The sequence below is a fragment of the Hippoglossus stenolepis genome, chromosome 17 (genome assembly GCF_022539355.2).
Source record: "Hippoglossus stenolepis isolate QCI-W04-F060 chromosome 17, HSTE1.2, whole genome shotgun sequence".
NCBI classification, from domain to species: Eukaryota; Metazoa; Chordata; class Actinopteri; order Pleuronectiformes; family Pleuronectidae; genus Hippoglossus; species Hippoglossus stenolepis.
The window spans coordinates 11,650,781-11,678,730 of record NC_061499.1 but is presented as its reverse complement, the minus strand read 5'-3'; the positions used below and the strand labels follow the sequence as shown (position 1 = coordinate 11,678,730).

General features: G+C 41.7%; 1 protein-coding gene across 2 annotated transcripts in view; it reads right to left on the bottom strand.

Moving 5' to 3' along the window:
• The window catches only part of gabbr2 (gamma-aminobutyric acid (GABA) B receptor, 2), a 168,088-nt gene that overhangs the window by 105,597 nt on the left and 34,541 nt on the right, over nucleotides 1–27,950 (bottom strand). For both annotated transcript variants that reach the window (XM_035183673.1, XM_035183672.2), the window contains one exon: nucleotides 9,948–10,085. In XM_035183673.1, the coding sequence (XP_035039564.1) occupies nucleotides 9,948–10,022 (75 nt within the window). In that variant the 5' untranslated portion in view covers nucleotides 10,023–10,085. The remainder of the gene's footprint in view (nucleotides 1–9,947; nucleotides 10,086–27,950) is intronic.

Genomic DNA, 27,950 nt, shown 5'->3' with positions numbered 1-27,950 from the left:
ACAATTCTTGGCGAGTTTGGAGTATTTTTGCTGCATTAAGCACTGAAACTGTGATTTAGTGTTAAATTGTTGTAGTTGGGTTAGATTTTAATTATTTGGGGATTTAAGTGAATTTTCACTCATTTATATTTGTATATTTAAGTTAGGAATACTTTAAACAGTTAATAGGTTAAATTTCAACTGAACTGTCATTTTGTGCTTTTTTCAGATACAGGTACCATTTTTTTGAACACATATTTAATGTAAGCTGTACACGTGCTGTACATGTGATTTGATAGATGGCGTCATAAAGAAAGGACCTGGTCTATAACGGTGTAATAGCACCACTAAGGAAACATAAATAAACCCTAAAGGGTGACATTTCAAAACATCCATACAAGAAGAAACTGCTCAGTCATTTTCAGAATGCACATCATGTTTCCAATTTACATGTAGATGTGATGCTGCAGCTACAAAACAAAGATAAATCTTGTGACAAACGTCGCAGTAACAGCGTAGCACAATGCAACAGAATTTTATGACTATTCATGAAAGTAGGTTGCTTGTCGTTTCTTTCTGTGCTCTGAAACACTACAAACCTCCCTCTCTGTCAGCATAATTAGAATATGGGACTACCTCTTGCCAAACGCTTTGCCACATCTTCGCCAATTATACCAGTTCCTGCTCTGGGAGCCCAAGGGTTTCTACAGCCCTTTGAAAAGGAAAACCTCCTTCGCTACAGGAGAGATGGAGCAGGAGAAAGAGGGAGAGGAGGATAGACCTGATTGAAACATGTGTAAGTGCAAAGATTGGCTGCATGCAAACTGAACATGCACATCCCTGCTTCTGCATCCGCGCTTGTATGAACAATTGTTTGTCAGTAGGAGTCAAAGCCTGAGCAGCACAGCTGTTCAAAGAGAACACCACCTGGCAGCGGGATTTGTGATTTGAGAGAAGTTGTTCGCCTACTGTTCACCGTCTCTGAAAAAAGTATTTGACAAGCAACTCAAAATTACTCACTGGCAACAGTTCAGAAAAAAGCAAAGTAGAGGGGGATTAACACAGAGCCCTAATATCTCTTAATGACATCATCTGGGCAGCAGGAAATGAATAATTTCCCCTATGCTCACTGATTCATGAATATTTCCATGAATGTGTATATTCTATGTTTATATTTTTGATTATTTACTAACAACCTGTTTCCTCTCAATTACTGTAATTAAACCCTCACATGTCATGTGCACATTTATTCATTCACATATACTTCTGATGAAAAAAATAGCAGTAACTAATACAAACGTCTGGATATACTTTAGGTAAGAATGCAAACGGATTGTAATTTAGCCTGATGTTGCTTTTAAATACTGTACTACTCATACCCACATACCCATCCTTTATCATGACTGATCACACTGTATTTCCATTTGCAGCTGCAGACTAAAAAGGAGAGAGGTATTCAATGACTGCACCAACGGGGAATGAAAATAGCATCGAGCTCAGTATCAACCTGAAGGAGGCTTAACGCTTCCGCATCCTGATGCCCCGATAAAGGGAAAGAGGATCGTGTGGGAGGAAAGAGAGACAGAGGAGAGTGACACAGAGGAAAAGGAATTTAATCAAGTAAGGAGGTGGAGTCATCAGCAAGCTTTTCCCTGGCCTGGATCTGTTGTTTGTAACACAAAACACTTTTGAGTAAACTGAACAAGAGAGACGAGTCCGTAGTTAGTATAGTTAAGGTAAATATTGCAAACATGAGTACAATTTTATAGTATTTTACTGTAATGGTAAAAGTCTGAATTATTGTATGGAATTTTTTCTGTACAGATTTTTTTTCTAATTAAACCAATATTTCTGTGGAGCTGTGTGTGATGCTGTGGTGCAGTTTGTTGGTCCGTAATTGTATTAACATGTGTGTTTACATTGGCTTTGAACGAACCTACTATGGACTAATCTACTAGGTAAATGTTGTGTCATTAGTGCAAACGCACACTATACAGCAGGGAGAGTTAAGCGAAGGAAGACCAGCAGGAGGAATGGAAAGCACTCTGCAGTCTGCAATTACCTCAACGGTCTCTTTCCATTTCCTCTCTCTCCCCCACAAACTTCATCCTCCTTTCCCTCGCTCTCTCCCTCTGTCTCTCTCTAAAGGGGGGTTGATGTTTCAGATATTAGTGAGCTGTGTAAGACAGTTAAACTGCCCTTTATCGATCCTCTCTGCTTCACTCTTTCCAAGCAGCCGTTATGGTTTTAATGGTTTGTAATGGAGCTGGGTCCTTTTTGACGTCTATTTGCTCGGCGAGTCCGCCCTTGTTTTTGATATTGATACGAGGGATCCTCCTAACGCTGGCCTCATAGAAGCCAAGTTCCGACACAGATTTTTTGGGGTCGATGAGGTTCTTAGCCCTGTGATAATAAAACATCCATATACTGGGGGAATAAATCAGAGGAGACGGAGGTGAGGAGTTGAAAAGAGGAGTCTTTCAGAGTTTTGTAAAAGCTCAGTGGGAACGTGGTGCTGTGGTAAAGATAAGGTGAAGCTCATTCGGTCAAAATTCAAAAAAGAAGTGATGTGACAAGACATTAACATCTAAATAATCGAGAGAGAATTAACTTGCTTGAATCTCACTTCACAGCCTATTAGTTAACTGCGCCTCAGAACTTCGTCTCTCAGCCAATCCGTCAATGTCAGAGTCAATCTGCGTCAAGAAAACCTCAAAAAAAGAAGAAACTATCAAAGCTAGAATAGCACAAGGAGGGCATATACCTCTGCCATGGACCAACAGTCCCCGTAAAGTCAGGCAAGCTGCACCACATTGCACACACTCATATAAAATCAGTCCCCTACGTTTTTTCTTTCATCAAGATCCATGAATTATTCCCTGGGAAATTGGGCCACATGTCAAAAACACTTGCAATGTTAAAGACAGAGAAATATAATTCTGGCTCAGCCCTTTTGTCCGGAACCATGCCAAAATTTCATGGGTTCTTCTTTGGCCAATGTCCATTCCTTCCAAATTTAATGGAAATTTTAATTAACTAGAATTACCGAACTGCGTTTTTATACCTCAACCAACCAGTGCAGTTTCTGAGTACACGTTTCTACATATAAGGTGACTGTGTCCTTTACAATTGACCATTGAAATGTAATCACTTCAGAATGAAAAATCAGTACCAAGCTTTGTGTATTTTCTCAAAACCTTCTGTAACTCCTGTCATTTTTCTTAAATAGTTAAATAGCTTACTTGTGATTTAATTAGTGAATTAATTTGAATTCCTGTAGACAAATATTTACGTCAAACTGGTCATAAGCAGTAGTCATATGATGACAATAACACGTCAACATTGCTTTGACTCGCTTTGAAGTTGGAGGCCAAAAAAAGGCTGGGTAACACTGATATATTTCATACTGACAGGTTTTGTTTTTCTCTTCTTTGGACTCTTAGCTGTGATCCTTTATTTGCTTGCATTGTAAAATTAATCGTATCTCGACACCCTGGAGCTGACATGTGCAGTCTGACTTTCTCAATCATTAAATGCAGCCTCCTGCTATTCCTTAAATTATATTTGTCTGTTTTCCCCTCATCTTCTCCCGGTTGGTTCCCCTTTATTCTCTCCAGTTTGCCTCCAACTAATTTCTCATTCCTGCTCCCTTACATCTTTTTTCTTACCATCTCTTTTTAGTTCTTCTTCAGTGCAAAAAGGTCTGCCTAGTAGCATGAGTCAAATTAAGAGGATATCTGTCGGACTCCCAAAGTAAAGACAAATCAACCTCAACATGCATCTGAACTTTACTTTAAGGTAAAAACAATGTTTTTTTTAATTAGATTAGCTTCATAACAAAAGTTTATCATAGGATCTTTCTGGTTATACTAGCTAGCTCATCAAAGTGCTATGGACTCAATGACCTAAATAAGGAAATTCAAAGCCTTGGATCCCCAAAAGAGCAAAGATAAAAACTGGAAGAGAACCAGGATTGGGGGGCACAACAAAAAATAATGGCACCGTACCATCTCCACAAGGTAGGTGTGTAAGATTAAAAAAAACTGTGTGAAACATCAAAAACAAGCTTAAACCATTCATGTGTCTAATGTGTTTATTGTTGCTGGTGGCTGGCAGGTCCCGCACCATCATTAGTGCTGCGAGTATGACACACTGATTTCCTTTTTACTTGTCCTTCTCCAGAAAACTACTGGGGGAATGATAACACTCAAATGCAGGGGTGGAATTCAGCATGTACTCATCTTGTATTCCTTTTGAATGTGCCTCATAGACCTTGGTGTCAGACATGTTTCCATTTGTTGTTCCTACTTCCTTGGGAAGAAAAGAAACAGAGAAATGTTTTGTCAAAGCTCTTTCTTATCGAGCATCTATAAACTACCATGTTTAGTCAATATGTGACACCAACAGTCGGAACCAGTTCGCGAGCTGTATTCAACAAATGTTGCTAATTAGCTAATTACTGTGTTTCCTGTCACAGGGCGTGCGCTCTGCACTTCAAATAGGTACAACGTGTGAGCTCAGCTTTTACAGTACATGCTGATGCATCCTGCAAGTGCAGGCAACATTCAGGACCAAAATAATTCAGATTAATGAACAATGCAGCATATAATTAATATTTTACTACGGCTCTTTCAGCCTTTTTTTGCATTCTGCGATAGAAGAGAGAAATTCTGACTGAATGAGAAAACACAGGAATTAAGAGCTAGTCTTTCCATTTTTTTCACGTCTGTGCAGAAGGCTCATTCGTCTTGGACCTAGTTTTTCTTTCAACGTGGACACTTGCCTTGTTCTTCGACTTCATCTGCAGTCTGTCCGAACAAATCTGGAGTGTAATTTACAACCCATATAAAGAATGTTGAGCTGTCCTCCCACTCACTTTCCAAATGGTACCTCTTGGATTGCACGGCAGAAGCAAGACTCTGCCCATCAAAAAGCAACAGTGACATCAAGTGTTTCACCAGGCTTGGACTGGTTGGGACAGAGTGGGGGACGCCCCTTCCTCCTCTTTTCCTCTGGGTGTTGCCTAGAGGCTTTGAGACAGTATGAAAATCAGACCTAAATGCAGCTATGGAGCTCTGTTTTCTCCCTACAGTCGCACTCATGGGAAAAGAGACAGATAGATATGGAGACAGAGAAGGAGGTCAGAAATTAATCCACAAGACTGGACCTTGTACCAGGTAAACACACAACAACCAAATATAGACATGGATGTTTTGGGCTTGTCATTAAACCTTTATAGGACAGTTTATATAACCTTTAGTTGACGAGCAGGCAAAAGCAGCACACACTCGCAGCACAAAGACGTGAACTCTCCTCATAGTGTTGATTTATGATGATCTATTGTGATGCTCACACCATCCCTGCCCTTGCACTCTGAGATTTTAGCCTAAACTTTGAAAGTCATGAAATATTGATACGGAACACAGGAGGATTTGACGTAAGTGAGGCAGAATACTGCAGAGCTTGGCATCGCATGTTTTATTGAAGCGCCCAGTGTAGCACTCAGGGAGAGCGAGAGCAAGAAAATGGGGGGAAATAAAAAAAAGACGAGCCCAAGGAATTGGTGGAGGCTTCAAAATAAAGAAGAGAATGCTGGTCTGGAAAGGAGGCAACTTTCCTGCCCCTAAATTGCCTGGTTTAATGAAGCATTGACGATCAATATAGCAAGTGAAGAAGAAAAATGGGCTTCATATACAGGTAGATATTAGCTCTATGTCCAGGTCTAGACTATAATAGCTTGAAAGGGGGGTATCCACTTATTCCTCCTCCAAAATATAAACTTGGTTATTCAGTGTCCCTAGAAAATGAATAAATCACAGGATTGGTGATTGATTTGAGAGCTCGAGACTAAAACACCAGGTTACATGTCTAAGCTGTGAGTACTTAGTAGTAAAAAATTAATTATCCTGATGTTTTCGCCTAACTTTTTGCCGCCATTACCTCCTTGGAAACAGTTAGTCATTGAAGCACAATGAATCATGGGATATGTCGGGGAAGGATCCGACCTGGTGGAGCCTCCAATGCTCGGTGGTGGAAGCACACAGGAGCCTTCGAATTGGGACAGTCTAGTAGCGCCGCTGTCAATCGGTCTACGAATGCAGCTGTAAAGGATGTGACCCCTAAATTGAGACACAGCTTATGAATCTACATGCCTCAATAGACTTTTTGAAAGTTATATTCACCTCATTTTTATTCACCAACCCAAAAATGAAAACTAAATATTTGTGAAAAAAATAATGACAACACCCAAAAAAATGGTGTCCTTCACAGTGTCCACATTTACAAATGGCTGTTTCATAGAAATAAAGCGCTCGTCTTCTTCTTCTCTTGCAAATTACAAGAGGCAAAATGATCGGGAGGCATAATTTTTCATTACACACTCGATGTGGCTGAAAATGAACAGTGCCACCACGCCTAATTGGTGAGTGAGAAGTGGCCAGCTACTGATGGGAGCCAGGGTTAGGGCTATTTCCTGGCACTCAATGAGCCATTTGCAGAAAATAGACAACACTGCTGTGTAGAGCAAATGGACTTCTGGAACGTTAAGAAAACAGGGTAAAGAAAAGTGCCCATGCATTTAAAAAGCTTAAAAAAATGCTTTCTGGGATTATGTAATACTTGGTGTGTGATTAACACAAGATTAATCACACAGCAAGATGGCTGCTAAGACAAGGGCTTCAACACTCATTGTCTTGTGGAAATGAAAACGCAGCAATCAGTGGCATTTGTGACTGATGGCAGTTCACAAACACAGCTGCGTCTTGCCCCGTTTCTTTGAATTTCAATTTCATGCCATTAGAGTGCGTGTGTCTGCTCCTCTCTGCCATTCCTCCATCGTTCCCTCAATCCTCTCCTCGCCATCTGTCCATTGGCCCTGGCAGCATTCTTATCCACCATTTTAATTTGCTTGGGCAGTCATTTTAGCACATGTACAGTACACTGCATTACAGAATGTGACTGCGAGTACAGAGCCAAGTGGAGCTGCTCAGGGAAGTTATGGACAACAAATCACTTTCATGACAAAGTGTGACAACAGATCAATTCAGATGTACAGTGCATTAAAAGCTTGAAGCGCTGCTGGCAAACTGATCACAATGACATAGCAGCTTAAACAGCTGGGAAATATATTGAATATATAGTTCATACTTTATATAAATCTAATTAGAATTTCAATTAACATATTTCAGTCAGAAGTCAACTATCAAGTGGTTTATACCAATTCTCAAATATGGGCTTTAAACTCTGACCGACTAAAAGTTATATTTGCATGAATTAAGTCATTCATATTGGATAAAATGTCAAAGAAAGGTCAGCCCTCTTTAAGTCTTTATCTTGACTATATTTCTTTCATAATTATTGCTTTACTGGAGCTTAGTTTTACAGCTTTAAACTGTTCGAACCCACCTTGCTGTCCAGTGTTGCATCTTGCACTATTTGAAAATTAAAAAAATGCTGTTGTATGTTGTTCCCAGGATGTAAAAAACACAAACTACACTATACAAAGTACACAAACTTAACCCATTGGCCATCTTCAACTGGCATATTTTCCTCCAAAATGTTGTTAGTATTTGCCTGAATTTCTGTTTGGACATGACTCCACTTGTTGGGAATATAAAAATATTGACTCTTGAATTTTAGAAGGAATATATCAACGCTGTATGTGCATATGAGTGTGTGCATGGAGTGTAATGAGCGAGTACGCAGTGGAAGTTTATTTTTGTTGAGCCTTGCAAAGCTGACTTCATTAGAGATCAACACTGATTGAATGCTATTTTTATGGCTGTGTGATTAAGCTTTTTTCCAGGAGTGGTTGTTCTCTCCTCTATCTCAACTGTAGATAGTATCTGCCAGCTCCCTGTTTTGATGTGGAAATGATGAGCTTGTTAAGCCTGGCCCATAAAATCACCGTGGAAAATTCTCCATTTCCTTCCCCACCGACTCAACTCTTGCAGATGGGATGCCAGGGCTGGGGTAATAAATATGCAGGGTGACAGAATTTGCAGTTTTAAAAACAGATTCCCGCTGATATGGCCCGCTAAACATTGCGGGATGCAAGATTCAACACTTTCCTCATCTCTCCCCTTCCCCCTATACCTTCACTTTTTCTTACATCTGTCTTTTTTTAGCTCCTGTCTTCTTCTTTTTTAATCTCCTTCTCCTTCAGACAAAAGCATAATCCTAGCTGGAAGCAATGGCTGACTGGCTCCCATCACAGCTGTTGTCAAAGCAGAAAGTTGTCTGTCTTTCATCTAACACTTCAACACACACACACACACACACACACACACACACACACACACACACACACACACACACAGTTGTATGTGCAGTACATGTTCCGACATATGTCCACACATTAAACAAACACACGATGCTCGATGATAACGTACGTATAAAGTACATGATAACTAACCCCAGGCTCTGATACTGTGCCTCACCTATAACCAAGAGTATAACACAGAGAAGTGCACGAACATGATATAATAAGTAAGTGGAAATAATTATGTCTTGTATGATACAACAAACCTTTGCTCTTGAGTGGAATCCTGATTCAAAATGTTAAGAGTCTCCACATTGTGCTGGACAGCTGCTGAGTGCTTTTACTTGGACGGCCTTGCAGTTACACATCTCCTGGTCTAAAGAAAGTAATTTAGTTGCTTGTGGAAACTGCACTCACAGTTTCCCTTGGCACTGAATTCAAGGGTGTAATCTTTAAGCATATCCTGGAAACAGTTCATTTTAAGTTTTTTCTTTGCTATTTATCTTTACATTTATCCGTCAGTCACTTGCCATCTGGTACTCGGGCAGCAACACAATACATATTTGGGATCAGACCAGTGTGCGTTTGTTGGTGTTGGTCTGTGTATTGATAGAAAAAGAGCCTGGTTGGTAAAGTGCTGTGGGGAACACACTGTACTAAGCAGAGTGTTCTGCAGAGCAGAAGATTGCAACTGCACTCCTCACAGGTAATCACTACCAAACAAGCCAATAAATAGAGGGGAACACACACACAAACTACGACTTCAGGAGCCAAAATTCAACTATGACTCGAGCCTCTCTTTCTCAACTGAGATCATTACCATGGAAAGGAAGTGAACACTGAAACAAAAGATTACTTTCAAATCCTTTCATTCCCTCATCCTGCCAATCTTTTCACTCTCTTGAGTGACCCTGACAAGACAGCGAGCAAAAGGAGACATGGAAAAAATCAAAACATGACAAGCAGCAGATTCACAGTAATTGGAAGCGGAAGAAATACGATACGTAATGTGACATTCAGTTCAAAATGAAGCCACTTGAATTATGCAATCTCTTCCAAGCACAAGCTTCGCTCCTTCCTTATCTGTGCCTGATAACCTTTACAGGGTCTGCAGCAAATGAAATGTATTCTTTGGAAGGAGGCATTTCCTCTCTTTGGTAGTGCTGTACAGTGAAGAGTCAAAGAAACTGCAAGCAATAAATCAGGAGGGTCAAAGCGTTACCAGGCGCAAAGATGACTGGCGTTTAATGCCTAAAATAAGCAACCAAAGCTCTGTTAAGTTAACGCCAGAAAATGCCATTTACCAAGCAACTTAATGGTAAAATACAAATAATTACTAATTAACATCACTTGCTTAGCAACACTATTATTAGCTCATATCAATTAATCATTTCCAGCAATCAGTGGTACATGAAACAGTGACCCTTATGAAATCCCAAGGTGTATTTGCGCAAAACACGAGGGAAAACTAAGGGAGTTTTGGAAACTTAAGAAAGTAGCAAACTCAGGCATCCTAATTGTAACAAAGAAATAGGAAGAAACCTTAGACAATGTATAAGTAAGTACACAGGAGTTAATGTCTATTTAACCTCTTTTCAACCACTTGGAAACTATGCACAATAGCATTCCAGGTTCACCAACACAATGCATATAGGCAATACACCACTTGCATACATGCACACATAATGACATGTGACACGTGTCCTACCTGCACCAGATTCCAACCCTCCAAAGACTCCGCAATGATGGAGGTCACAGAGGGGCAGACACCGCCGAAGATCATGAGGTGCTTGGGACCGTAGCATATGGCGTCGAAGAAGGCCCTCAGCCCCTTGGCGTTGTCACACTGCAGACACAGAGAGAGAGGTGGTGAAGGTGGAGGTGAAGAGCAGAGGTGAAGAGACAGAAAGGAGAGAGAAGATTTGGATTATTTGTTGTAAAACAGGGAGAGAAGAAAGGAGGAAAGAGTAGAGATATAAAACAAATCATGAAAAGCAAGGAAGTGTAGGATATAGGAGAGTGCGTTGCATGATATACAAAATATTGCAATACCCAGCCATTAAATACAGTGCATACTGTCCGTAATTTAAGAATGGCAGTGTTTTAGTAAAAGCCGTATTTCCTATGAGTTGCATCAAAGAGCGCAGCGGGGCAGTGTGTATGCACCACTCGCTGCAGGCATAGTGGGAGTGGGCGTGCAAACCATTCTTTGCTTTCATGGAGACAACAGAAAGTGCTCTTGCTGACCATTCACAGCTTGTTGACAAGGAAGACGCAAGAATATGGGAATTTTTCATTGATAAAGATGACAGTCATGCCAAACCCACAGACGCCACAAAGCCTGTAAGATCTACAGTCTGTTTTAAACCTACACAGACCAAGGAACACAAAACTTCCAACTTGCAAAGCAACTTGTTGACAGACATGAGGTAGCAGATGTGAAGAATAACATTATTACATCATGATCGTGCCATGAAGTATAAGTCAAACACATCACAAGTGTGATCCATTATTAATTAAGTGTCAAAAACACCTCAATGTAAGAAACCAAACTGAACACACAACATCATATATATATTTCAATTTCAATGTAGATAAATATAAATGACATTAACTGTACATCATGAAGCTCAAACACACAACAGTAGTAAACTAAATACAAATGAGTCAGAATATCTCCTTGGAGGTGGTCTGCGCTCAACGGAACATACTCTCTCCCTTTCTATTTTGTGAAATTGGATTATAAAAAGGCAATTAATTAGGCTCTCTCTCCTCCATGTTCTACCGTCTATTATTCAATTACTCTTCCTCGTGTTGTAGGAGTTTTAACCATCTTTTCAGTATCAGTTTTGATATATTTAGGCAGGGATTGAACTGAAATCATTATTTTGGTATTGTGAAAACACTAACAGGAACAAAGAACAGACAGAGGGGAAGATAAAGACCCTTAAAAGGCAGCATTACATATTCCAGCCTATTTTGGGTGACTGTGTTGCAGGCACGCAAGACAAGGACATGAAGAACCTTGTGCTCCTCTGAAAAAACTGTGGGTTAAAGAGATACTTTAGATTCTTTGTTCAGGAGAATAACTTTTGTGACTTTTCTAAACAATTAGGACAAATCTTAACCATTATTTGTGAGTCTCAGGTCAATAATTAACCAACTGTACAAGAAAAACTGCTGCACTTACTGGTCATTAGACTTCGACTTACTGTGATCGATGCACAACAAAAGCAGCATATTCACTAGTGTCGGTTTAAAGTAATGCATACTGTTTATGAAAAACGATGTGACATTTAAATAACATTTTACTTGTTAGACTCCAAGCGCTGTGGTACATGCTGATATAATTGCAGCAGTGTGTGTGTGTGTGTGTGTGTGTGTGTGTGTGTGTGTGTGTGTGTGTGTGTGTGTGTTTAAATGGTTTAAAACCATCATGGAAAACTATATAACTCACAAGCTGCAGGAGCGGGCCCCCGCTCTGATCCAGTGCTGCAGAATGCAGCCATTTCACATCACTATAGCAACCAGAGGAAAAGAGTGTGTGAAAAGGAGAAAGACAGAGGAATGAGAGAAGAGATTTAAAAAGAACTGTAGGTTCCTTTTGATGGCTACATAAGCTGGCTAACCGGGTTTGCTGCGATTTCCACAGGTTGTAATATTGTGATCGAATCATAAACACTCTCCCCCTCAGTTGTCTGTTATTGCCAATAAATTCAGGATGTACTCCCGTGTGCAGCTGATAGATGGATGGATGGATGGATGGACTGACCGACTGAATGGCAGGTGGTGTGTGTTTCTGCCTTCTGACACAGTCCATTTCATCTGGAGAGTCATTTGACCTTGTAAGCCATCAGCTGGCAACAGAATGAGATTTCCCACTGAACAGCAGAGGCTCCACAGCACAGACAAAAATCCAATGTGGAGGAATGACACTAAACTAAAGATTTATAGGACTGTGTGTAGACCATGGTAGGTGTAATGGCGTCAAGTTTACATCTTCTGTCTTTCTGTTGACGATAGAAACCCTGAATGTATAAACTGCACAACTTGAAAATAAGAACACAAATTGCAACAGCCGTCTTCCTGCATTGCACTTTGGACCACACACACTTCAGATTTAATCACGTGCTAAGATTTAAATCATCAGACCCTTAAAAACACACTCCTCCCCTGAGCACGTCCATTCACGCTGGAGAGGAACAATGTATGTTGTAATGCCAGTCAAAAATAGACTTGATTGCGGATATGCCTCAGGTGAAAAGAGTGGGAGAAGATGTGATTAGACACATTGGGGATTCCTTATCCTGGCCACACAGCTGAATAAAACAGCAGGCTATTAAAGAAGATATCTAATTTGCATACTTTTGTCATTCATGTCTCTCCAGCTGGCCATAACAAGGTGGGATGGTGCGGTTCTCAAATGGTTACCATGCAACAGAAAGGAAATGTGGGCAACTTAACTTGTCAACATGAGGACAAAAGAGCTCTGTGATGTGGCATGCTTAAGTAGATTTATTACGAAGAGTGACAATGTAGTGTAGGTTGTCACGATTTGTTATGTTCCTCATTGTGTCGGCGAAAAATAAAACAGTTTTACAACGTGTAAAACCTGACAACAGATAGTCTACATGTTGATTTTAAGGCATATATAGTTGTTACCATATTTTGGGGAATTTTTGAAACCTTCCTAAGTGTCATCAGTCCTCAAAATGGGTTCGTTTTAAGCTTTAAACATGAATGGGTTCAGTAAGTCGATAAAACTGTAAGAAAAATTGGTTCCAAAAGCTCAGGGGAGAATCTTCAAATTGTTCAAGTTTTGTCTGATCATCAGTTTAAAAGCCAAAGATATTCACTTTATTATCACGTTAGACAAAGAAAATCAACAAATGCTCAAATAGGAAAAGTTCAAACCAAAGAATACTTAAATCACATTTATTATTTTCAAAATAGTTGAATATTCTACTGTTGATCTACTAATTAGTTCAGCGACAAATGGTTTTGTCTCTTCAGAGTAAGTATCTAAAAATCACCAAACTTACGAGAGTTTCTCTTGGAGAAAAGAAAACCGAAAGAGTTAACGAGAGAAAGCAAAGCATGTTCTCGTGAAGCTACAAGAAACAAAGCTACGTCTTTCTTTTTCCTCCGTTTCTCTGTTTGTCCTCCCGGCTACATTTATCCTCTCTTATACCTTTCCCGGGCACACATGCACACAATCTGTTGAGACTTCTCGCAGGGCCTTGACTGGTGTGTTGTCATGCCAACAGTGTGACTATCCACACTTTGCGCGCAAGATGAGGGAGGAAGCCACGTGCCGGGCCAGTGTAGCGACGGCTATATTTAGCCTCTCATTAGGTAGCACAACCACTCAGACATTAATCAATACTTATTCAGCTATGGAGACGCTGCAAAGCTTAACACCAGATAGACAAAGCGGGATGGAGGGTGAGAGGGGCGGTGGGATACAATGGGACACAAAAAGTGTGAAGGGACACGGGGATGGTGATGGCGATGATGGGAGAAAAGCGAGAGAGGGAAACGAGCAGTTGAATAGAGGGAGAGAAAGAGAGGAGCGACGAGGTATTAGCCTGACATTAACCGTGCACTAATAAAGCCAAGTCAACCAGTATTATAAAACCACCCTCTATTATAACCCCACAATGAAGTAATTCATGACCGTGAGATTGACTCTCTATGATGCTCAGCAGCTACACAGTGCTGTGCAGATTTATCTACAGTCCAATTATGGAAAAAGTATGATTAAATATCAAATCTAATTCTGTTTTTTACATCTCCTCGTGTTATTTTCTTCCAGTGCATGAGCCGCTACAGTTTTTCATCTTGTGCCTTCTTCATTTCCGCGTTAATATCCTTATTCAACAACACTGAGACAAATATGTATTTTTCAAGGTTTACCAAGCAGTCGCTGAGAGCTTTGGGTCCACATCCCAATTTTCCCAGAGAAATGGGCTCTAACAAGGTATAAGCAGAGAAATGTCGCCGTCATGAAAAAACACGAATAAGTTCTGAGGAAACGACAGTGCAACGAGGAAGGCATAGCAGTACTTGACTAGCAAGTAGAGCGGCGAGACATACTACAGTCTGAAATCTAATTCCTGGCATTTGGAGGCCATTTGGAGCAGATCGATGGAGTCAACGCCCGTGGTAATCTGTTTGACCGCCTTGGGAGACGGCCAAGGAAAATGTGTGTATGAGGGGTGGTGCAGGTGGGGTTGGTGGGCCGAGGGCGGACGGCGGAAGAACTTGGAGATGGAAACTCATGAAAAGCAAATCATCTACTGCTGAATATCTGTGGACATCTTACCAAAGAGTTATACCTTACCTCTTGGAATGAGTTGTACTTCACTCCCTGGATTTAGAGATACTGGTTACAATATTCAGGCTACAGAACCGTTTCCATCTTTGCTAAATGTCCCTTCCTCGGCTTGACATTTCACTACACTGAGTTTGCACCACTAGCCTAACCATTTAGAGGATATTACTGATGGGACAGCTAGCCGAGGAAGAGTTTATTCCAAATGCTTCTCAATCCATTGCCTCTGTTACATTTCCTTCTCTGACCTTTACACAAAGCTACTGAGATTCATCCTCATTGATTTATTATTACATGATGACATTAGCTCGCTGTTATTGTGCTACACATGAATCACACTCAATTAGACTAACTGGGAGCTAACAGTTGTCCTGGAATAACTTTTTTTACCCATTTCATGTGATCATTTTCATCTACTTTTACTAAACATTCTATAATGTCTTTGAAAATAGTAAATCTTTAAAGGTCAGCATGCGGCACATTTGAGGGTTAAACTCATTCAAAATCTGCATGAAAGTTTGTGGCTATTTCCTGCAAGTTTGACAGCCGGAGTTAATTAACAAGTAAACAACCTGAACAACAGCTAAAACTACAGGTATGGAAGCCCTTACCCTAACACAATTAACTGATGTTTTAATCAGAGGATGAACCTGCATTCCCAACCAAGCGTAGACGTCTGAACCCAAATCCTCCATTTGACCACAACTGCATGCTGAATGACCCTGTAGGGCGTGTCTACTGTGTATGTGTGTGTGTGTGTGTGTGTGTGTGTGTGTGTGTGTGTGTGTGTGTGTGTGTGTGTGTGTGTGTGTGTGTGTGTGTGTGTGTGTGTGTGTGTGTGTGTGTGCGATATTGTGACAAGAAAAAGAGCTGATAAGATCAGCAGGCTGGAGCTAACCATGATGAAATGCCTTGTTAGCGCTGTACACAGAGGCAGCTGCACCTGTCCCTTGTCTAATGGCAAATTACTGCACCCAAATCAGCAACCTGAGGCCCACTACATCACATGCACATACACACACACGTACATGTGTGTGGGATAGAGAGAGATGAGAGATAACAACAGAGAGGATCGGGGAGGGGAGAGCCTGATCTGATGTCAGAAGCAATCTGCGTTTATTCACGACGAGGCCGGTAGCCCAGGTGTTTATCAACAACAAAATGTGCGAGAATCCACAGAATCTGTGTCTTTATGGGTTAAGATGTGTAGACACATCGTGGAGAGGAGATAATGTGATGTCATTTACGCAAAAACTGTGAATAGATTTTGCTTTTGGCTATGTGTGAATTTGATTTGTGCAACAGCATCCCTTCTTTCCCTCCAATAAACAGAATTAATCAAAAAACTTTCCTTTTATTTCATTTTTCGACAGTAGATTTTACTTGCTGAGATACGCAGGCATAACAAGAACATGTTGAAATGGAATTGAGAAAAAGATCTTGTACTTGTCTACCGAACATCCCTCTCTGTAATTTCCCTCTGCAAGTATGACAAATAAGAAATGAGAACATTAAATTATAGTTCTAAGAGCTACACACATTTATCAGTATAAACCTTTTAAAGTGTGCACACTGCAAAGTTATTAATTTGCATTTTTGCACTGTCACTGCTGGAGTCAGGCTTTCAAAGCACCTGTACACATCCATCCTGCATGTTGACAACTTTCCTGATGTGTCGACTGGTGCAGCAGCTGCAAAAAAGAAAAAGCTGGTCTTTTCTAACAGCTACATCTGCCCCCAGCAGACGCTCCACTGTGAATTACTTCCACATCCCCAAACCGGGAGGGGGAGCGTGAGCCCAACTGAATCCAGCGTTTGAGAAAACATATGCTTGGCATTATAAAGCCCTATAGAGATGGCAGGGTGCAGCCAATAGGTCAGATCTACAGGAGATTATCTATTTCCCCATGTACAACCCAACTAATCCTCTACAACTCTGCCATGGCTGTCAATACCAACTACTCTCAGAAGAGGAGTAAAGACTGGAGGTTTAAGTGCCTGTGATTCAGCCTCCAGCCATTTACAAAGTTTGACTATATAGTGCAAAGGCGATGTAACTGTATTATCTTAGATTTTCTTTATAGTACATCAATAACAAGTTAATACAGAGAGCTCCCCTGAGTTCATTGGGGTCATTTGTCTGTCAATTAAGGTCAATGCTCCACACTGGTAAACATCTCTCACATCACTGGCAGGCTCATCTCACCTGCTCCCCTCCTTATAGACAGAGGCACAAGATCTCCAAGAAGCTCGAGCTATTTGTTCCCCATCAGTGAACCCTTTGTGAGGCTCACTGAGGTGTAACGTATCACCCACCAAACCTTTTCTTTCTCCTTCTAAATGACCACAAAGACAAGGCTGAGAGGTAATTTACAGACTTAAGGAGCCAATGCAAAAAAGCAATAGCCAACAATTTAAGTGAGACACTCTGAAAAGGAAGAAGAAGACAGGGAGGAAGAGAAGGGGAGGATGAAGCTTCAGTTGCGTATGCAGCAAGCACCATGGCGCTTTGTCGTAACATTTAGACAGCCGGCCCCAGAGTATCCGAAGAGAGTACACATTGATTGAGTGCGAGTGGATGGAGTAAAATTGAGAGAAGGAAGGAGTGATGGAGTTGTTTTTCTCAATCTGTTCCCCTTGCAATGCAGGCCTGGGACGCACAGGAAAAAAACACTATGGAACCCACCACTTATCTTGGGAGAGACTGGCCTATAAAATGCACTGCGACAGACTGACTGGGCGGCTGAAGCTGATAGCTGTTTGCCCTCCATCTCTCCCTCCAGTCTGGCTCTTGTGATTGCACTCATTCTATCTCTCTCGCTTTCTGGAGAGCTCAGATGGCCACCAGGATAACCACGATGGAAGCCTCTTCGGTGGTGTCAAGTGTCTTTCGCCCTTTTCAACTCTCGGGTCTCTCTCTCTCTCTCTCTCTCTCACACTCACACTCACACTCACACTCCTGCCCTGCTTACCCTCGAACACACAGACACCAAATAAATTATCATTCTTCTACGCAAACGCGTGCCAAAACACAATCACAAACAAATAAACACGCATCGGCTCACTCACTATCCAAGATAAGCTCAAATTGGCCGGTGGTACAAAATAAATAAATAATTCACAGCAAACACATTGCACCTTTATTAGCAATCTGTGCTGAGCAGGAAGCAGATGCTGTGTTAAGCCTATTACAGGTTGTTGTGCTTTTGACGAGGCCTGACAACAGCTGGGACACGTTGAGCTAACCAGTGAGAGGGACCAAACCAAACTGTAATCCCACTGAAACGAGCCAATGGGTTCCAATATAGGAGGTGCTGGACGGAGAGGAGAATCCAGGTAAACTGAATTTATTTTCACCTTATTATTCTCTGATTTAGTTTTAGCCTTTTTCTTTTTAGGGGGCCACTGTCACCTTCCGTGTACCAGTACCATTATTTTTTATATTTTCAAGAGTAATCAATGGCAAGAGGGGAATTTGGCAATTGATCCGATCAGAGCAGGAAGCTAAGTACATACATTTACTGAAGAAGAAAAGTTCATGGGATGCTTTTACTTTTACGTGAGTACATTTGTCTATTTTTTTCACTTTTACTTCATCAAAATGTTGAGTACGTCCTCCACTAGTGCAAGAAAGTGAATTTTGCATCCTGTCGAAGCTATTTTTAATTTATACAGAAAATTATGTCGATCACGGTGCCAGTTTAATCTCTGATTTGGTTTTCTTATCTCAACCGCAAAAACCACAAGAACACCACCAGACCCATTTCTGACAAAATATGAGAAGTGAGCAATCTTTAGGGCTGAATCTGTGCTGAGAGATTTGGCAATTCCATCCACATTAAAAACAACTAAAGGTAGTCTGCAGTTTATTTCCTCCATTCAAGTCACACTGTAGAGCAAAGAAGTCAATGTACATCATGGCCGAAAGCTAAGAGCTTCAATGATAACTCTTGCCTGACAAGAGGAAAGGTTGTTTTCATACCTGCACAACAGAATTTGATCATTAAATATTCTTCGTCTTCTTCTTTAATAAGAGGGTTTAGTAACCACAGAGGTGCCCTCGCTGGTGTATCTGCTAACTAGTAACTGATAAAGACCGACAGAGAGGGGTTGTGGACAGAGAGTGGGAAGAAGAAATAGAGGAAGAGAACCCATTATCAAGTTAATTGTTTCTTGGCCCCGGAGGTCCTGCACGCTCTCCCTTGGACGAATCCAGTAAAGAAAGAAAGAGGTAGGGAAAAGGAGGATAATGCTTGTTAATGGTAGGGTAGTGAATGAGTCCAGCACAGGGATGAGAGTCAGTTTTGGTTGTATGCAGGGAGAGAACAAGTCTGTTAGTATTTCGCCCACAGAGTCATGATATCTGCGGCTACGAAAGGCATCAGTGGATTTTGACTCCTGCAGGCACCCTTCATTTAATTTTGTTCTTCTGTTTCATCACTGGCAGAATGACCCCAAATGAACTCAAAATGAAACAACGCTTCCCTTCATGATGTTTGTTAGACTATGTATTGAGTTTTTCTCAACTGAGGCAGCATAAAAACAGAATAATGAGGGAGCACATAAAACACCTCATATATTCTCTGTCAATTGGGCATATTAAAGGTTTATGGAGAACAACTGTGTGAAGGTTTCTACCCAATACCATCCCTTCTCTCCATCTCCTCCTCCCTCCGTCTCAGCCTTTATGAAAACTCTTCCAGAATACTTACCATATACACGTTCTGCTGGATATCGCTGACCTCTGCTTTCTAAGAATTAATTTTTAAAGGTCCCAGTCTGTGCTTTTTATAAGCTCTCTCCAGCCTGTTTACCTCATGAAAATGCTGTCTGCAAGAATGGAGACCATCACTCATCTTCAGGTTAGGAGGAAATTTTATATCAGAGTGTAAACATACACGTCGCACATCATGATAGCCTGCATCAGCTCAGCTGAGAGGGGAGGAATGATGATTTTGCAGAAGCTTGGTTTGAGAGTGTGTGTGTGCGCATGGGAGGATCTTTGATTGTCCAAGGTACTGCAATGTGTCTGTCACCTCAGTTGAGTATTTACTTTCAATATTTTTGGCAAATATTAAATTGTATCTGTGTTCGGCCTCTTAGGTGAATTGTATTAGAGGATACATGAAATTTAAGCCACTTTTTGCAGTGTTGCATGGTTGTTTATTTCAGCCAAGATCACCCTGTTGACATCATGAGGGTTATTTCCTCACACTTGACAAATCTCCTCCACAGTGACAGCTGATATTATATAGCGGTTTCTACAGAGTAATACTCTCCATGACTGATAAACTATACTTTTGACGTGTACAGTAAAATCATTTCCCTGAAGGTGAAAGAAAGACGAGGGTCATGGTTGAATAATAGGAAGCAAAACAGGAGGCACGACACTCGATCACACACTTTGTTTTTACAGGATCTTTACCTGCCAATCACTTCGGTGTGTTGTTTTTCATTAATTTCAAACGTGTATCACGTAATGGGAGTTTATTTTAGACCCGTTTTGACATTGTCATTTGGAAGGGCACTTTTCCTACCGCAATCATCACACAAGTCACGTTGGAGCGTGTGCGCAGGTGACATTGCCGTCTCCTTTCTGTGCGATGTGCTGCGCAGCCCTTCCTATGATTGGTTATCTAATAATGGCCATTTAAAGAGTGGGGAAAGGCAGATATTGCTATTGACATTTAGTCGGGTCTGAGAGGACAAACACTGGCAGATTACTGATCCTTCTCCAAATGAAGAGACCATCTATCGACAACGTTATGACAGTGCGGAGAGGAGTCTGGTGCCTGTTTCTATTCCACACGAGAAGGACAGGACTCATGGAAGGGTGTGTGACGGACTGTGGAGCTGTGTGTGTGTGAGTGTGTGTGTGAGTGTGTGTGTGAGTGTGTTCAGGCAGTCCCTCTCTGCAGCCCAGGGATTCTTCTGTCCACCCACATCAATCTTTTTACAGCAGAATGCCGCCTCCCAGGATTCCTGGCCTAGTCTCTGTTTGGATTGAGGACCCCTCTTTCATTCTCATTTCACCTCTCCTCCTCTCTCCCCATCCACTACTTCTATCTCCATTTCATCAGCATCATCATTCTTCCCCTCTCATTCTCTAACACACACTCTTTTCTCTGTCTTGCGGTTATTTGCACCTTTCCCCTTCTCTCTCGGTCATTCACTGCTCTCTTTCCCCCGTCTATCACTTCCTGCCTCTCGTTCATCTCTACTCTCTCTTTTCCCTCCCCCCTCTGATCTCTCATTCTCCAGGAGGTTTAAGGTTATTAATGGTCATAGCTGTAAGCATTACATCATTAACTCATCTTCACTGGATGTTAGCGTTGCACTTTTCTGCTCAATCCAATTAATTTCTTAGTTAATCATATCACCATCATTTTTCAGAAGGGGCTTTGAAAGAGTGGACTGACACAACATGGCAAGAAAACCTGCTTATCACTTATTAACAATAGCTGAAAATTGAATAAATAATCAGTGATACAAAAATACAGCGGATTGCAGATTAGCTGTTTAAGGTAAATGGATGATGATGTCCAAGTGAAATTAAATGATATAAGAACAGTGAGTGTAAGTGCGATATATTCTGAAGAAATACAGGAAAATGGTTCAACTAAAATATGTTTTACACAATACAACTCACCACTGAAACAAATTTGATCTGCCTTGACCCTAATCCTCTGACACATTTTTGGGACTTTATTCATTGGTCCAGTCATTACTCATGCTCCACATTGACTGGGAGGTCCCCGGCCACCAGCATACACACACATGCTAGCAGACACCAACACTAAACACCCTGGGATTCATCAATCAGCGAATATTTAACCAGGCTGGGGGCCATGCCAACAGTGTCCACAAACAATCATCAATCACCAGGAGTTATAACCACACACACACATTCACATACACATGCACACACGGGCACACACATAGCATTTCCGGGCCAAATAAACCAGTTGAAGGCATTGACTGCGGGTGCTTGTCGTTTCAAATGAATCGCCTATTGACTGGTCTGCATTGAGGTGACTGGAAGGACCTGGGACCAATAACAAAGCACCTCTCTGGCCCCTCTCAGTCTCTTTTTTCCAGCACCATACAGGGTGATAGTAGAGCAGGAATGAGGAATGTGACAGCCTGAGCAATCGGACAATACCATCTCGTTTGAGAAGCTGACGTACAACACTGTGTTACCATAGCTACAGAGAAAGAGAGAGAGAGAGAGAGAGAGAGAGAGAGAGAGAGAGAGAGAGAGAGAGTGTAGGGGGGTGATGGAGAGAGGAGGTAGAGAAGGGGCTAGACTGCAAAGGAAAATTAATTTGTGTACAAGGCCATGTCGCAAAGAAAATTGCATTTTTCCCTTAGATGGGGACAGAGGGAAAAACTGTTGTTAGCCCACTGCTTGTGTGGATAAAAGTGAATGTGTGTGTGTGCGCAGGCATGTCTACAGCCTTCCAGATGCCATCTCAGTGGATTGTGGCCAACAATGTTGCAGGGTTGTCAGAAGGCTCTTTATTACACAGGCTTTTATATAAAAGAGACTGGAAGGCTAAGAATAAGATGCAGCCTGTGGAGTAGGACGCACAATGAACTAATGCAAAGTAAAGAGAGAAACGAAGGAGAGGAAACACTTGAATGTGTGTGTGTGTGTGTGTGTGTGTGTGTGTGTGTGTGTGTGTGTGTGTGTGTGTGTGTGTGTGTGTGTGTGTGTGTGTGTGTGTGTGTGTGTGTGTGTGTGTGTGTGTGTGTGTGTGTGTGTGTGTCACATCCCATCGCACACAAACACTAGCAGGCAAAAGAGAACATGCGCGACAGCACACTTTGCATACATCCCTCTGACACACACATACAGAGAGTGAGAGAAAGATTTGTGGCATGACGAGTCGTCTGAATTCCACGGCTCCCTAAGTAGGTCATGCAGCCTTTTCAGAGTTCCACTCCTCCCCACGCTGCATCAAAAATGCATAAATCCCTGCACATTCTCCTTGCTAGCAGCTTCCCAGGCCAGCAAAAGCACATCTTTAGTGATTCTAATCCCATCAAAGGTGGTTCTGCTGGTATGTAAACACAACATGGGATGAAAATGCCTTCTCTGGCACTTCTTCGCATTCACGAGTGCTCCTCGTTTTTGGGAATATTCGTGAAGTCTCCAGCCTCCACCGATTGAATAGCTGCTGGTCTTAATGGAGGGGTTCCGACTTATGTCTGGCTCAAGGTTGGCTACAGTAAGATGAGGTGGTTCCCACTAGCGAGGCTTTACTGGTTGGTGATGGTATCTGCAAAGATTTACTCCACTGTCAGATGAGGGGAATGGGGGGAGGTATACAAAGTGAACACAGGTGAGATAAGCTCTGGCATGGCTCCTGACAATGGAAGAGCAATCAAGACGCAGAGTGGAAATGTTCGCAGTGATTTTGAAAGAGCAGTGCAGTGGTTGAAATGTAATGTGAATGTAATATTATCCTGTATCAAATAAATGATATCAAAATGTCATCACAAATTGTCTTTGTATTAAAGCTTTGAATCCTCATGTTTAATTGGTGAGAGCGTCATGTCAAAATACGGATGGACATGTTATGTTTGCTTGGGCGTATGACAGCTGTAATTCACGTCAACCCGACTCTCTTCCACTCTGGGTATTGAGTTCATTCACAGATGAATAATTGAGCAGATCACAATAATAGTCTTCCTCTGTTACATCCCAATCTCTGACCACTGAGCCACCCAAGGGAGCGCAAGTGACAGTCATCACCAGTGACTCTGTGTGACTGCATCACCTATCACAGAGCTCCGGTGTGTGTGTGTGTGTGCGGAGGGGGGGGGTGCTGTTGTGTGGCTGAATAATTCAAAAGGGAGCAAAGTGGCCATTCTAAATTACATGTAAACCACATAAAGGAGAAGCTCTGAATGAGCATTACATAATGATAATCAATATATCCAGTCTATTTATAATTGACCTTTCATGCTTGGCAGCTGTTCCGTTTGAAATGTTAGACTCTTGCCCCAAAGTCATTCTAATTTCCAACCATGTAATTTATAACACAATGATCCCCATTGATTTTGTTGTGTGTGTGGTGCTGGTTAAGATCCAGTTGAAGATGAGACTTATTTCTTTTGTCACCTGAGCGAGATGTTTCTTTGCAAGGCCTGACCTCTTTGATCAAAACTGAGTACATCAAAGATAGCGCGACATTAACACCCACCAAACCATTTTGGCTTTGTATACAGTTCATCCTCTCAAAATGCATTATTTGACGCTCGAGCAAAACATAAATCTCAACCCTGCCACTATTTCAGCTGGAGAAAAGTCACTGCCTCCCTGTCAAAGTTAGAATAAAACTACTAAGAATATTTTGGTGAAGAAATGATTTTGCTGCTGTCCTATGGGAATGCATATCTGTCAGGATGTCGCGATGTAATATTAATGAAGACCACAAATGCTGTCAATGAGCATAGACTGTAAGAGGCTTAAAGATGGGCCTAAAGCCAGTATTGAGCTCAAACTCATAAATAAATCAACTGGTGTTAGCCACCTCCAGGTTTCAACCCAAAGTCTGTATATGTTCGAGGGTGGAAGCTAATGTGTGTGTGTGTGGACACAGGGTAGAGGGAAGCATGCAGTCTTTCCTGATGTGTCACTGATGGACAGTGAGCACAAACATTCACTGTCCCTTAAGGCAAAGCATGGTGGCCTCTGTGAAGAAGATCACAACACACTGACATCACAGTCCACCTCACATAGTCTCACTCTCTGAAAATGCTACTATACTAAGCTGATTCCTTATATAGCTATCAAGCATTGGTATTTAGTCTGTGTGTCAGGTCAGATGTCGCTACACATCATGAACAAGGGTCAAGAAGTTCATTCACGCCTACTCGATGTGGGGGGGTTTTCTTTGCTTTTAAGAAACTAAAATCAATGCTCCACCTACAAAAGCATCTGCAGAGACTGAATGGCTGCAGCAGAACGTGACCGCTGACCTTTCTGGAAATCAGAATTTCCCAAAAAATAACCGATAAAGCATCAGTTCTTCATCACTCATCCCTCACTCGGTCTTAGGATCCACCAGGACAACCTGAGTATTGATTTCAACATCCAAAAATGCTTTGTTAAAATGCACACTCCACAACTTTTGTGTTTTACACTAAAGCTTAATCTTACTGAGATACACTGTCCTGGACTGAATTACCCTCACCGCACTCATTCAGTCTGAAACTGTGTTCATGTTATCAGATCTCTCATTCATACTAATTTTAACTGTTAGATGACATCGCCATTCTTTATTTAGAAATCATATGATTGTTTTTACCACGTTACGATACAACCTCACAGTGAGCTCTCAGTATCAGCACTGGATCAGGAAATATGAAGTCAAACTGGCGAAAGGGGGAACTGGTGCAATATGACAGATGCTTTATGACAAAAGACATTTGCAGATATTGTTTTCAGCAAACAATAACAGTGTGTAATTTCCTATAGGCCCCAGTTTTATCTAGCTAATACACACAGACAAAAAATCATTCAAATGTCAACTTTGCAAATGCTCAGGCTGTGGATCGATTAAGTTCGTGTTTGATTTCTGAAATATATTTATATATATAAATAACGTTTTCTTAGTGAATTATTCAGACCGAACTCCATGGTTCGGGAAATTAAGCCGTTTTTCTTTTTACAAATTCCCACTGTATTCTCACATTAACTCATGCAACATTTTGCGGACATTTTACTAGGGGGCTGGCAGGTAAAGTTCCACAGCAACTTGACTCTTACATTTGCGTTCTCGCATACAGTCCCTTCGAAAAATCTCAAGAAGATGTCCAGGGTTCAGTTTGTGTCTGGAAGCAAATCATCCATCACACAAAGAAGACACATCAAGTCAAGTTCCTTTTAAATGTTGGTAAGATTCCGGTCTACACTCCACTCGGCCAAGATAACAAAGAAGTTGCAGATATTTCTCTGTTTTTCTAAACCAGAGGATGGATAATTGTTTTAATTGGAGCGTATTTCTTCCGTTTAACTTCATCAACATCTACATTGCAAACAATCACCGTAAAAAAATAGCCACTGACTAGTTTTATGCCTCACCAAGCCAGACCCCTTGGAAGGCAAATCAAAACTTATTTCCATCTCAGGAAGAATCCAGGGAGATCTAGTATAATTCCGAGGTTGTTTTGGCCTGCAGGGGGAGGGAGAGGAGTCTTCTTCAGTCTGAATCTCCCAAACTTTTACTGCACAGGCAGCTGAGCTTAATGAGGGTTGCTGAGCTCGGATAAGCATAGGCTACCAGGCAGTTACAGAACACCACGCTCTTTCTCCTCCTCGCCTTCTCTCTTGACACTTCCATGCCCAATGGCTTCTTTTCTTTCCCAGCGAACCAACAACCCCTCACACACAACGTGTCATACAACGGCAAAGAAGCAACATTGAAAAGACTACACCTCCAGGCCTGAACACAGTGCTCTGCTGCCCCTTTTGTTTTTGCTACCTTTTACTCTGTGTGTTTGAAATCTAGTCCTGTTTACTCAAGTGAGAAAATCTGGAAAACCTCAACAGCGACTGCCCAAGGGTCCTCTCCTAATTGCGTCCACCACAAGTAGGCCAAAGCGGTTCATCACAAATTGACGAAACAAAAGACAAACACAGAGCAGAGGGGTATGAATGCACAGGGCTCTTATATCTGCATTGAATCCTCTGAAGGCTTCAGAGATGCTATTTAAAGACGTGTTTAAAAGCCTAAGGCAACTGTAATGAGCCTAAGTGACATGTCGTATAAACAGTGGCTATATAGAGTAGATAAACAAGAATAACTATGATCAAGACAAAACTAATGGATAGAAATTTAAGAAGTCAAAATAAAAGAGTGAGGACAGAAGATAATAGGGACAAACATCACTACATTAAGATGTCTTCTTCTGCCTATCTGCCCACCTGATTGCCTGTGTGTGTGTGTGTGTGTGTGTGTGTGTGTTCTCCTCTCCGATGGGCAGTAATGAATAAAATAACAGTGGAGGAAGATGAACTACTTCCTCTATGAACTCATCAGGCAGACATTGGCATGCATCACTGCCTCCAAGATGGCTGCATCTCTGCCCCCTCCTAGCGAATACTGTTGTCTGCTACAGCCGACAGCGGGAAAGCACACCGCAGGTGAGAATATGGTAGAATATGTTACGGAGTGTAGAAGATGTCCGTATGAATTTGCTGTGTTGCTGAAATGAAGAGGTGTGTTATCCCCCTCCAGTTTTAGCTACATTTAAATATGCTTTTCTGCATACAAGCAGCTTGAAAAGTGGATCCAATAAATGAAAACCCCAAATGAATTGTTGGGGAATTCCTGTAAGCACCACAGAAATTAACTGCTGGTCAGGTAAATGTGGATTGTTGCTTTGGAGGCAAAGGAGTGTGACTCTGGATGTTCTTCTTTCATGTGTTTGATGTGTCTCCTGGAGGATGGCAGTGCCCCAGGGGAGCAGGCCAGGCCAGAAGGCCTTTGATGAGGCACCTCCACTGGCTGTGATCGGATAAAACTGCTCCCCTCTCATTCACCTGCCCCAGGACATGATGCTATAACAATGACGGTGGAATAGAACCTCTGAATAATGCTGGAATTGAGCTCTACTTTATCGACAGCTGAGCTTTGATACTGTGTTTTCATATATTTATAAGGTAGTAGGGACTCAGAGCAATTCCCCCCCGAAAAAAAAGTTTTTCTAACTGGATAATTAGCTGTATCAATCCCTTTCTATGAATGCAAAATCTGCATCTTCTTTCACACCTTTTCTTCAAAAATAAAATTTGATTTCCTGACAGGTGCCTCACTAACAGACGACTAACAGGCGACATTTCAATGATAGTAGAAACTGTTCAGACCTCAAATCCGGTCTCCTGAGTTTTGCTGTAGAGCAGGTACCTGTGTGCATGCAGGAGCGGAGGAATTCTTAGAATGTTCTCTCCATCAGAAAAGACAGTACGAGGGCGGGATGGAGGGACATAAATATAGAACTAATGGCGGAGAGGAGAAGTTAGGGTTCAGATGAATGACAAATGACAGGAAAGGGAGACACAAACTGTGGAAGGAAGCGTGACAGAGAACGGGAGAGAACATGTGAATAGGAGGGAGAAACAGAGCAGAGAGTGAGAAAACAAGCAAGGGAGGAGGTAGAAAAAGTTCCATCACTTCTGCGATGATGTGGGTGGAAGGCAGCGCGTGGGCAGATTCAAGGGAGGGAAGAATGCAGAGGGAACTGGCTCATGACTCTCTCTCTCGCTCTGAATCTCCTCATATCAGCTTATCCACAGAGATGCAGAATGAGCATGAGACTGTTCTCTTTTCATGTCTCCACATTCCCACACACAGCCACAAACCGCTG